The sequence below is a fragment of the Lepus europaeus genome, chromosome 15, assembly GCF_033115175.1.
Source record: "Lepus europaeus isolate LE1 chromosome 15, mLepTim1.pri, whole genome shotgun sequence".
In the NCBI taxonomy this organism is placed as follows: domain Eukaryota; kingdom Metazoa; phylum Chordata; class Mammalia; order Lagomorpha; family Leporidae; genus Lepus; species Lepus europaeus.
In genome coordinates, this window is record NC_084841.1 from 79,455,865 (window position 1) to 79,469,360 (window position 13,496).

General features: G+C 34.0%; 1 protein-coding gene across 2 annotated transcripts in view; it reads left to right on the forward strand.

The window, feature by feature from the left end:
- ARB2A (ARB2 cotranscriptional regulator A) overlaps positions 1 to 13,496 on the forward strand; it is a 483,367-nt gene that overhangs the window by 218,284 nt on the left and 251,587 nt on the right. For both annotated transcript variants that reach the window (XM_062211883.1, XM_062211884.1), the window contains one exon: positions 8,741 to 8,959. In XM_062211883.1, the coding sequence (XP_062067867.1) occupies positions 8,741 to 8,959 (219 nt within the window). The remainder of the gene's footprint in view (positions 1 to 8,740; positions 8,960 to 13,496) is intronic.

A 13,496-nucleotide genomic window follows, 5' to 3' on the forward strand; every position in this document is an offset into this window, starting at 1 on the left:
ACGCCTCTTCACATTCTTGACATTTCTAGTAGAGCCTGTATGATCTAAGCCAGGGCTGGGAGGGTTGAAATTCTAAGGTTGGCTTAGAACTATGCATGGCTTACTTCAGAGCCCTGTGCACTGTGTTCATTAGTTTAAAATCCCCATTAACCCTTCCTTTCCACATAACAACTATCTTCAATATTATTTCACATAAGGACTCAGATAGGCACATAGCTTTTTTCTTACTTTCAATATGTTTAAGAAGGAATTTTTAAATGGAATTTTAAAATTAGGATTACCTAATCGTTGTGTGTTTTTAAAAGACCACACAAGATTGTGTATTCATTAATTTTTGTCCATGATTATTAATGAAAAGAACATTATTAAGTGCACATAAAAGTAATTCTGTTGCTTCTGGCTGATTCTAGATGAACACATTTTTATAATTTACAGTGGTAAATAATGTATTTGATGTTTAAATTGCTTAAGAGACAGAAAAGCATGATCATTAGGAAGCTAGTTTCCTGGCTGAATAGCACAGATTTGATAATTAACCCATATGTATTTAAACTGAAAACATTTCTATGTCTAAATGCAACCAGTAGTCGAGATTTTTTTTCTTCTCTTTACTTTCAGTACCATCATGAAACCATGCAGCAAAGACATGAGACATTTTGAACTTTGATTATGATAGCTCTTTGTTTATATAATTTCATCACTTGTCATTCACAAAAAAGTTTCTACCAGAGATTTGAACCTACAGTGTGGCAGATATTTTTAAGAAGTGTAAAACAATTATCTTACCGTATTGATTCATAGGAAGATGACTTGTTGACTGTGTCATACTATAACTTATTTGCTATTAATGTGTCTCATCGCAATTAGGTTGTGATTAAAGTTGGCAAGTAGTTATGTGTTTTTAAACAAAGTCCTTTACCTCCATATTTCAGGTTCTTGTGGCATTTTTTTCTGAATATGCACATTATGATGCAAAAACTTTAAGCCATTATGAATTTTTATATGTTTTATGTATACCAAAGGGTCACAGATGGTGGAAAGATTTGTTACCATGAGGTAGTGTAGCATTTTGTGATTATAAAATTAATCTGTCTCTAAATCTGTTTAAAGAGTTTTTGCCATCTAATGAGCAATATAAATTATTAATATTTTCATGTTCTTGGGGACATTCACAGCCATAATTTTACCAACACAGCTGTTTGACCCAGTGACATCATGTTTTGCATATTTTTGCATCTTAATGAGCTAGTCATTTAAAAGGTTACAAAGAAACCATAACTCATAAGTAATTAAATTATTTAGCAGAAGAAGTATGAGAAGATCTTCTGACATAGGTCACTGTGGGAAGGGAAATTCATAGCTGCACTCAGTTGCACCTGTTTGGTAGAAGGTAGGTGTGGAAAGAAGCTTTTCTTAGATTATGAAATGATGGTGCTTGTAAAAATTTCTAAGTGTGTACAACATGACATGTACAATGCCACATGAATTCACATTCCCAAACAGTACATTTTTATTTTTATGAAGTAACTTTAAATACTTTACTTAACACAGATACAAACAGAGCATACCACTTAGGTTTAATCATTCCAGAAAGTCTAGCTGGATTGATATTTAGGAGCATTTTATCATTATGCTTTTCTCCTATTTATCCTTTTCACATTCTTGTTTTTGCTCAAAAGTAAAATGGCTTCATATAGACATGTTGGGGACTTGTAGTTGATTCTGATTTGGAATTTTCAACTGAATGGAAGTATCTTAAAATGAAAGCTGACTCTTTAGTATGTGTACACTACCCAGTGCTTGGTAGATAGTAGCTGCTTATTAAATATTTGTTCCAAGAAATCAGTACATAATGACTTGTTGACTTAATGAATACTTGAGATTCTTCATTGTGTCTTCATCCTTGCAAGTGAGCTATAGGACCAAAAGCAAAGCAAAACACAAACGTATTCTTGACAAAAGTTTTTTTGAGTGAACATGTGAGGTTTTAATTGGATGAGAAAAGAAAGAGAAGGTGGCATATTTTAATAAAGGGTGGATTTCTGTGCTATAATTCATAAGCATATTTTATAAATAACTTAGAAATTTAACTGTGTTTGTATGGTATATGATTGGGTTGAAAGCCCATATGCCTATCACAGACTATGTACATGACTTTATGATAGTTTTTAATAGTAAGTAAGGAGAACATTGGACTTCCATACAGCACTATAAAACATAACTAGGATACAGAACAGTGAAGTTCATAAGATAAACCTGACCATCCAACTCTGCTTTGGACCGTGTATAGGATGTGTCTGTAGGATTCCCCAGATCCATTTTTAGGGATTTTGATCCAGTCATTGACTGGGCAACAGTTGTAACTTGTTACTTCTATTTATTTTAATGTGTAAATGTGTGGGTGTATGTTTGTGTCATTTTATGAGAATGAAAATCAAAGAATAAAAGGACTTTACAAAGCTGTAGTATTAATTCATATTTCTGTCCTTGATAGTGGATGGATGGTAAATATATTTATTTTGTGGTGCTGTTGTATATTTATGGAGTGCTTCCATAAATAAATTACTCATGATTAGAGGATAAAATCATGATGTTTAAGCAACACAGTGTTCTAAAACCTAGAAAAAGTACTAAGTGGAGCGGGTTATAATATGAGTAAGTGCAAAGTGAATGTTTTAAAATAAATAGCACTTGGATGACCTGAGATGTCAGAACTGGAGATAAGGTTGTGTGTTTGTCAATATAGCCTTCATGTTTTACAGACTCCTAAGGGAACAAGGGAAGATACAATTTCACCTTTTCTGTGCCAAAACATTTTAATTATATCTTCTTCCAACTACAGCGGTTCAGTAACCAAGGAGCTGACATTGATGCATGTGTTGATAAAGCTGCAAACATTCAAAATGAGATTAACAAAGATTTTGAGCAAAGGGTGACAGCTAATTTTGCACAGTATTCTGCATCTAATTCAGGCCAACGTAATAATAGAATATTTTATAACTCTTTTGTTATTCAAAAGGACTTTTATGATGCATTTGTGTTTGTGGATATCTTTGTACCATACTCAAGAAATTATCTGTCTATTGGCTTAAAACTATTTGCATCTATATAGCTATGCTGAACAATATTAAAGGAGGAGGAAAAACTGTCTTATTATTAAAAGTTGTGGGATTTTTGTTTGTTTTGCTTTGTTTTTGTAATCATACTTCATCCTTGGAACTCTTTGCCTTACCTTAATTAACCTTGAACACAGTAGCTAGAGAAGGTATAGAGATGGCAAGCATGTAGTTTTAATATTGCTTAGTATGCATTACTAAAATGGCTAAGAGAAGTATATTCAACTTATTTAATTAATAAAACTGTAGTTTCTTTATGTCCTTGAGCTCCTTTGAACACATTTCAGTGTATTTCTTTTCTTCTCTGTTCTCTATTTGAAGGCGGCTGACAGTCTTCTTTCACTTTTCTTTTTGTTTGCGAAATTTTCTTTTCTTTTTTTTTTTTTTTTATCCACTCACTTCTCCATCTGCTTTCACTTTTGTTTGCTTGGGCCGTCTCTCATCCCAACTTGATAATGAGGAATGCAGTGTGACCCTGACCTCTATCAGCCCATGCATGACCTTCTGACTCTACCATATAACCTTTGACCTTCTCTTTGACAGCTTGATTAATTACCCTGTGTTATGATTTATGAGTAAGTGCTATGTAAAAATAATAGACAACAGGTGGTCCTCTGAAAACTTTTTGTGGCATGTTTTCTTTTACTGACTAACTTGATGAGCTATTTGAAGCTGGAAACTTAACTGGGATCATCTATGTTGGTCCATATTATGGTATTTTAATACATGGAACGTAGCATAAGAATTCAAGAAGCTGCAACTTGAAGTATGGTCATGAGGAACGCTTTGCAAACTATTAGTAGGGTGCTGCTACCTAATGCACGTTGAGAAGAAGCACAAAACAGAGTTAAGAGACATTTCAGGCATTTCAGTCCCAGGTCACGTCTTGAGAAAATTGCTGAAATAATGGAGGGGGCATTTTTCAAGCAGAGCTGCAGCTCCAACAGCTATGTTTACTTTAACGCTTCACTAGTGACTTCTGATTGGTTGTCATGACCTCATCTCACTGTTGCACCTAGGATGTTGCAACAGTGACATATCCATACCTTACTTGTGAAAAGGATGAGAATAAACACTGTACATATTTCAGAGAAGATGAATGGACAGTGGTGTTTGTCCATTTTAACTATGGATGGATGTACTTTGTAGATAAAACACTTTGATTTTCATTTCCCTGGAGGATGAGCACCTACTGTCTTTCAAAGCAAGCAGATAGAATGATGAACTTGAAAAATATGATTGATAAATCTGTGTAAAATGATCTCTTGCAGATCTTTGCCTGAAGTCCCAACTAGATAGTTCCACAGGTCACAGGATTCTGCTCTGGCCCCTGCCCTCTTTGGTCACATGTGGCTTGAGGTATTGGCAGGTTAATATGCAGACCTGAGTATTTTCAACTGATTTTTTTTTTTAATTGAGCCAACCACAAGAGATTGGAAAAGATAAAATTTGTCCCTATTTTCCATTTTTCTCATTACTGGTAGTTAATAGGCAAATTAACTTGAATAAATCTTCAGTTTTAGCAGTATTTCATTTGGGATCAAAAGTACAGACTGGTTTTGTTTAGGCATCTTAAAATTGTACCTGTGGATTTTCTTGATAAGTACATTTCTGTGCCAGTTTAATTTGTCTAGCAAGATTTCCTCTTTGGTTCTTTGTATTTGGCATCACCTGTCTGTTTTAGACCTCTCTGACCTAAGCATCATTTGTTGATTGAATGATAAATGAACTATTATTTATTAGTAAGTACATCTGTAGACTTCAAAGTAAAGAAGGCCTGTTGGCCTATGTAGTCTATTTAAATCACAGAAAGTACTTGTGCTGAGTAAAATGCCATAAACTTTTGAGGGTTTCTAATTCGGATCCCATAGCTTATACCTTATGAACATAATCTGAAAATGAAACTGTGTTTCTAGCTACAAAAGCATATAAAATGGGGTTGGGTGAGTTAAAGAGATGAAGCATACCTTTACCAATGTCTGTCCTCTTGATCTTCTACGAGACTGTGTGATCAAACTGGAGTTAATTAGCAATTTTATGTATGCTTTGTCTCTTGAAATGTTGGATATTGGAATTGATTTGCGTAAATCATTATAAATGATGCCAGAAATCTTATTTAGTTGTAGAATGCTAAATAATCAGTTTGATCACTTTCTGTTGTTAAAGATAACTGAAGATGTTTTCATGTGTGTTTGAGATTAGCTAACTTCATCTTAGGAGAAATTTAAAACGTTTAATTAATAATTAAATATGAAAGAGATTCTTTAATATAAAGTGTTTAAGGTTCTATGTAATTGTTAGAGGCTTCCTTATTAGAGTAGCAGTGGACAGTCATTCTATAATGCTACACAATGCCTGACTTCATAGTATAGTTTTATAAAACCTTATAGGTACCTTATTCTAAGTTTTTAAAAGATATGAGTTGATATCAATCTATTTGAAACAGTTAAATTTAACTACTGATATTTTGTCTCTGCTTTGCTTTACTTTATTTGCTTTGTCTATTTAGTTTCCATTATTGACGTTGACATGACAAAATCCTTGTAATTACATAAATGGACCTTTTTGCCAATGTTATGTATGATGGAGAAAATAGGGAAAAGATGAACTTTGCTGTGTCTGATTTCAGCATGGAGGTGGGGTAGTTAACTTTGTTTCGTTGCTCCTGCTTTCTCCTAGTCATTATAAAATAGTTATGAGTGATCTCTGTGAATATTAATTTATCCAAAAAATTTAGTTGAAAATGATTACTTTCTTATAGAATGATAATTGAATTTTCAGCAGAAATTTATTAAACTAAGCTCTAATTTCTGAAGAAAATGTTCCTGAATATCTCTTGATTATTATTGCATTAATTAAATTGGCCATTTGAAATATGTAAAGGGTAAAATATATCCTAAATAATCTAAATGTTTTAAAGGAAGCATTCATTGTTGAAATCTAAATGATAATTCTTTAATTGACTTATATAGTGGTGATTTAAAAATAGAATCATTTTTCATCTGTTGATGCCTGAGTGAAAAATTGACATTGTGCCTTTATAAAATTGAACAAATGAGTCATGTAATTTTCAGTTACATAATCAATATCTTAGACAAATACTACTTCTTTGATGATTTATGTGTGTCTGTTGTTTATATGATGTAGCTGGGACACATCAAATTTCAAAGACTTTAAAAGCAAGTAGGTACAATAATTTTTAATTTATGATTTGTAAAAATTGAACTGAAACATGCTCAAGTAAGGCTGATATTATACAAATACTATTTCTAATGATTAAGTTTTAATTTAGGATAGTAGTTTTGAAATTCTGGTGAGTATAAATTTTATTGGAAGAGTTCACCTTTACTTGGATTTCATTTGTTGTGCAAACAAGATGCTCGTGTTTTATCAATTTATTAAATATCTCATTTTGTTACTTTGCGTTTGAAGTTTTTTGAATCATTAAAATGTATGTCACTGATTTTAACTCTAAGAATTATAAGATTCTATTTGAAGATTGCTGACTCTAACCCATGTGTGAGGATGAAGTGTGTGTGTGTGTGTGTGTGTGTGTTTAAAGTTCAATTCACTCAGAGAAGGCAGGGAAGAAACATGACAGGAGACCACTTACTCACGGTACAGAATCTAGTAAGGAGGCAATTTTCTTTTTGGCCTATGGTGACCTTTTTTGACTATGTTCCTTACACCAGAGACAGTGTACTGAATGCCTCTATTTCACCCTGGTTAGCAGAGTGCAACAGTGTTCTTTAACTTACTTTTGGTGGGAGGAGAAGTTATAGCTGAAATTTGAGAAGGGCGTGAAAAGTTGTAAGAGGCACAAGGAAGAGGGGTAGGAACTTACTTCAAATGTGATTTTAATAACTAGTCAAGTGTGTCCAACTGTAGAAAATCACCAAGTGACAATCTGTCTACCTGACAGTGATCACAATGAATTACAAGACTTTTGAATAGCTATACAGATTAGAATAAAGCAGAACCAAATAAAATATCTTTTGTTGGTAAAACTTAGGACTTACCAACTAAGAAACTTAAAAAAAAAACAAAGAAAGAAAAGAAAAACGTCTTTTGTCCTTCGATGTCAAATGTTTAAATTAAATATTTTTTCAACTATTTTGTGAAAATTTCATGAAAGAGGCATTTATCTAAAGTTTTTTACTTTAACGTATGTTGATTTGTGATATTGTGTTCATTATTTTGGTATATATTGCATAGTTTTCATGCATATAAGACACTATATCTTAATTTTGAGTCATATTATTAAAGTCAGGACTTCAGTGATCTTAAAAATTTCCAAACCAGATCATAGTTTTAGACAGTAATATCATTGATTAGGGCACAAGGGAAGGGATTGGAAGAAACTCAGTGAAATTTCTAACTAGTTTGTGAAATCAAATGCAAAAAACCAACCATGAATGAGTTTCATATCACATATTTTAAAATAAGATAGTTGAGTCTGTGTTAATGTTGATTTATTATTATTGCCATCAGGTTTAAAATTATGTTAATGAGATTTTATTTTCTGTGGATATGTTTTATCATAAAATAATATATCTTTTAAGTTTGGCCTTATAGAAGTTTACAAGATTCAATTCAGAGACTCACAACATGGAGTTGAATAGTAAGACAAGATATATAAGAGCTTCAAAAATTTATGTTGTACATGCTTATCAGTGGTTTTTGCTTGTTCTCCCGTATTTTCTCATGATTAGGTTATTCTGTCAATTATAGTAAAAATACCAAAAATATCTTATTTGCATTGCTAAAATATGTCTGATAGGAATTCATTTATGTTTTTCTAACTTTAAGCCTTGATAGTTCATTCAACAAGTTGTATTTTTAAAGCTTAAAATTTTACATGTTTTCTGTAATAAAGATAAATTGTTTATTTGCAAAATGAAATTTCAAGATTCAAGGGTTGCTTCCATACATTAGTTTATTTTGTTTTGTGATTTTTCTGACCTCCTAAAAGGAAAAGGTGAATAAAATCCTAGCTGCACAGGTAGATATTTATGTTTCTGATAAGATAGATACGTAAATTTGTGGAACGTTAGACTTATTCCTTAATTGCTCATTCTTTCTTGCTTCGCAAACAAAGAAAAGATACTCATTAAGGGGCTAGTATAAAGTAAAAGTCCTACAAAATGTATTTTGAATTGTAAACTTCAATTTCAAAAAGATTATTTTCTCAAAATATGTATTATAAATATTAATGTGGTCTGAAAGTAAAACTGTTATTTGATAATTTATTTCAATCATTTTTAGAGTTATGAGAGATCTGAATTACATTATTTAAAAATTTGGGCATTATAATTATGTTGTAATTATGTGGTTTTTGTTCTTATGGATAATAAATGGTTATTTATATGTACAATAAATGCAAGGAACTTTAAATGACTTTCTTTTGGAAAAATTAAAACAATACTCTTTTTTTTTTTTTTTGACAGGCAGAGTTAGACAGTGAGAGAGAGAGACAGAGAGAAAGAACAATACTCTTTCCTAAAGGAATATTTTAGTGGCTATGCATCTATATTACATTACTTAGCCTGAGATTTTGGAAGCTTTTTAATCATTGAAATGGATTCTGAAATGAAATTATGCACTTTTCTTTTGTTTCAAAACAGGAAGGCTATGGAGTAATAGTACTGAATCCCAACGAAAACTATATTGAAGTAGAAAAGCCCAAGACTCACGTACAGTCATCTTCAGATAGCTCAGATGAACCTGCAGAAAAACGGGAAAGAAAAGATAAAGTCTCTAAAGAGACAAAGAAGCGGCGTGATTTCTATGAGAAGTATCGTAACCCCCAAAGAGAAAAAGAAATGATGCAATTGTATATCAGAGTAAGTGAGATGAATGCTTTCCTTCCTTAGTTCCTATGTTTATATTTTATTTAATTTAAATTATTTTGTTTGCTTTTCTAAAGGAACTGTTAGTTCTTTTATTTTTAGCCATTTACTTTCCATGGTTGTTTATTTGGGAAGAAATGTTATCTGTTTTTACTTCAGAATTATAAGATACATTATTCTTACTTCAGTGTTAACATTTTACAGAAGTTTCAAATGCAACTGCTGTTTCCTTTTGTGTCATACATTCATTCAAGGAAACTTTTCCAAAATAAGTTTGTTGTGATACATACAAAAGGAAGAAAACTTTCCAATCCAGTTCTCAACATGCTGTTTCCTTAAGTTATTTTTCTGCTATGTTGTCCATAAGAGAAAGTACATGTATTCTAATAATTCCAAGACCTAATATCTGCTGAATTAATAATGTACTGAACAAAACAGTCATCATCTTGGGTGGTAAGTTTTGCTGGATGATGCATTGTTTTCCTCTAAGCAACCATCCGTTCATGGTGCCTCAGCCTGACTTCTGAAGGCAGAATGGGGGGAGAGTAATTAATATCTTAATAAATATTGAAGCTAAAATAGTGCAGGGATAGTGTAATGAGGGGACACTGTCCTCTGCTCTCGTCTTACGCAGTGAACCTTTGCACTTGATAATGCTAGCAGCATGGGATCGTTATCACAGTGCTGCCCAAGTGTTTCTAAGTCTGTAGGGGGCACAAACAATGTTATTTGCACTTTGACATATTCTACTTGATATACATACTGTGTGTTATATGTTAGACATATTTGTACAATTTTCAATGCCTTTATTATGGACGCTAGGAGTTTAATTTATTAGTAAAACATGTCAAAAATGCTACTGAGTGAAACAGTAAATAGATATGTTCTTCAAAAGTGAGTAAACCAGAACATTTATTTAAACATAGACAATTTAACATTTTACAAATTACACTGTGGGATAGTGGTAACATTTCAGAGTATTAAACTTGAGGGGTTTTTTTGTTTACTTTAAATTATCATTAATATTTCATATCACTTGTGTAGGAAAATATCTTGCTTTCTAAGTTTTTATTTATTTATTTATTTTTTACACTTCTAGCTCATGGCATAATCACCCTTTTTGGGGGGAGTTAATTTTAATCCAAATAGCCAATATTAAAGGTCATTCTGTTGAGTAAGTTATGACAGTAAGGAATAGTGAAAGCAGTGTATAAATTCTCAAGGCCCCCAAAAAGATATCCTGACCAATCTTAAAGCACTTTATGCAGTGAGTCAATCAGAAGTAGGGAGATATTTCTTGTAAACATCTTACTATTTAATATTATTTGAAAAATGAACAGTTAATGAATTTGAAGTCACCAAGCCACGTGTGTGTTCTAATGTAATCATGTTACCCCTTGGACTATGCATGGGTCATGATGTTGCCTTCCCCGTTGGAGTCCTACTCTTCCTTCTATGTGATCCATCCTGTCAGGTACCACCTGAGGACAGTTAAAATTTTCTGAAATTACCGTCCATATCCAGGAAATAATTATGTAAGCTCTTTAAAATATGCAAATCACAGAGTATTCACTTGTCTATGTAAAATGCAAATAAAAGTAATTTCTGAGTTGTTTTTTATTTCTTCTTAATTTCTTTTATTTGCGTATGCCATGTATAGATTAAGCATCTATTTCAGATATCTGTCCTGTAGGTTTATTTCTTCCTTTCTGTTTTCTCTTTATCTTGTCATTATTGCTTTGATTTTCTCTTTTGTTCTCTTGTGTGTATGCATTTTCTTTATCCTGTTGTTCACATCTGCTTCATTTATCCCTGCATTTATTGTTTCTTACACCAAGGGAAAAAAATCCTTTTATGTCGCTTCATTATTAAGACCTGCTCTCTTTCCTTTCGTCTTCTTTCCTTAATTCTTTTCTCTTGTTCTCACTCCTGCCACTTTTACTTCTTTCCCTTAGTTCTTTATGCCTCATTCACTCATCAATCCATCCAAAGCAATAAAGGATAAAAATAGACTCATGGAGATAGCACAACTTGTATTTGGTAGTCTTAGTTAAGAAATGTCTTCTCTTAATAATCACCCTTTCTTTTAAAATTCGGAATTGTGTGGAATAGCAGAGGTGTGCTGCTACTATTAAAACTTACTTCTAGATAGCAATGCTTGGTCCTATAGCAGAAAGCAGAAGAATGGGTTCATTTTGTGGAAAACATGTTAATTCTTAGGTTATTTTGATCCCCTCAGGAAATTACTTTCTCTCTTAAACATGTCCAAATAACAATATTTGTAATTTTCAGACAGAGAGCATTGCAGGTAATAGAGATAAATTTTACTTATATACTTCTTAAACCTTTACATTGCATATTTTTGCCACAGCCTAATGAGTAGATGGATCAAGTCATTTTATCCTGGGGCAGGCATTTGTTGTGGTAGTTAAGCTTCCATTGGAACACCTGCATCCCATATAGAAGAGCCTTGGTTCAGGCCCCAGCTCTGCTTTTCATTCCAGCTTCCTGCTGAGGTATACCCTAGGAGACAGTAGATGATGGCTCAAGTTGTTGGGTTGCTGCCACCCATGTGGAAGACCAGGATGGCATGCCCACCTCCTGGCTTCAGCCTGGCCAAGCCCTAGCTGCTGCAGGCATTTAGAGAATGAGGCAGCCGATGAGAGCATTCTCTATCCTTTTCTCTCATTCTTACTTGGCCTATCTCTCTCTCCTTCTCTCCATTTCTCCATCTCTCTCTCTCTCTCTTTCTCTCTCTCTCTCTCTGCCTTTCAAATTAATAAAATAAGTAACATTAAAAACTTGTCAGTTCATAGGAAAATGCTTTCAAAAAATCATTTTTATTAAAGAAACTGATGTACAGGTGTTTATAGAAGTAAGTGTAGAAACCAGGACTTTTTGTTTGTTTGTTTGTTTGTTTTTGACAGGCAGAGTGGACAGTGAGAGAGAGAGACAGAGAGAAAGGTCTTCCTTTGCCATTGGTTCACCCTCCAATGGCCGCTGTGGCCAGCACACTGCGCTGATCCGAAGCCAGGAGCCAGGTGCTTCTCCTGGTCTCCCGTGGGGTGCAGGGCCCAAGGACCTGGGCCGTCCTCCACTGCACTCCCAGGCCACAGCAGAGAGCTGGCCTGGAAGAGGGGCAACCGAGACAGAATCCAGTGCCCCAACCGGGACTAGAACCCGGTGTGCCGGCGCCGCAAGGCGGAGGATTAGCCTAGTGAGCCGCGGCGCCAGCCCAGAAACCAGGACTTCTAATTACTGTGTATTCTTACTCTCCTTCCCTACTTTTCACATTTTTCTACTGACTTGAAAACAATTTGTATCTGAAATAGGAAAATTGAACCATATGTAATAAAAGTATAGTATGATATACTAAGCTACATGTGATAATGACCAGGTAGATTTTAACCAGTTACCTAATAGACTCTGTTAAATGTCTAAACTACTTCCATATTTATGTTCTCTTTTAATTAGGTTACTAATATTGAACCAGGTTGATGATAGAGAAGTTTCCCCAGAGTCACAGAACTCTTAATGTAAGCTCCATGAGGGCAGGTGTGAGCCTACTCTGCTCACTACTGTGTCCCCAGAGCCTAGGAGAACCTTCACAATAAATTGAAAACAAGGTAGTGGGGCTAACATTAAAATCTCACACATGGAGTACTTTTTATTTTTATTCTTATTTTTTTTAAAGATTTTATTTATTCATTTGAGAGAGTTACAGACAGAGAGAGGGAGAGTCAGAAAGAAAGGTCTTCTATCCACTGGCTCACTACCCAAAAGGCCTTAACGGCCAGAGCTGTGCTGATTTGAAGCCAGGAGCAAGGAGCTTCTTTTGGGTCTTCCACGCGGGTACGGGGGTCCAAGCTCGCAGGCCATCCTCCACTGTTTTCCCAGACCATAACATAGAACTGGATCAGAAGAGGAGCAGCCAAGACTAGAACCAGTGCCCATATGGGATGCTGGCACCGGAAGCAGAGACTTAACCTACTGTACCACAGTGCTGGCCCCTGGAGTACTTTTTTGAAATACTTGTATGTTCTACGTTATTAAAATGTGCTACTTGCTTTTCTGTGAACAAAAAAAACTACTTTGTAGGTCATCTATTCAGTAGCTGGGATGCCATTCTAAAAATTGATTAAAAATTAGTACATCAAGATTCATTTGATTCTTTGCTATACATTTTTAAATGAGTATAAAAAAATTAGAATACCACATTTTCCTTTTTACTATAGTTCCATAGTCTTAAAATTATGGATGCAAATAGAAACGTTTCATAGTAACCCAAGGCTGTTTCTGCTTTACCCACTTGTTCATAAGGGTACAGCCAGTCTGCCATGCTTACTCTATGTTATGCACACTTTATGCCCTCCTTATGAAATCTGTAACTTTGCTTTCTGTCCTCCCTAATCCAAATTCTTTCCATGTTATAGTGCCTGGCTAAAACTCCACCTCTTTCTCTCCCTATAACCAATGGCCTTTCTTTATTAAGACTCAAAGAAATCACTGGGATTGGTTAACTTCTGTGGAC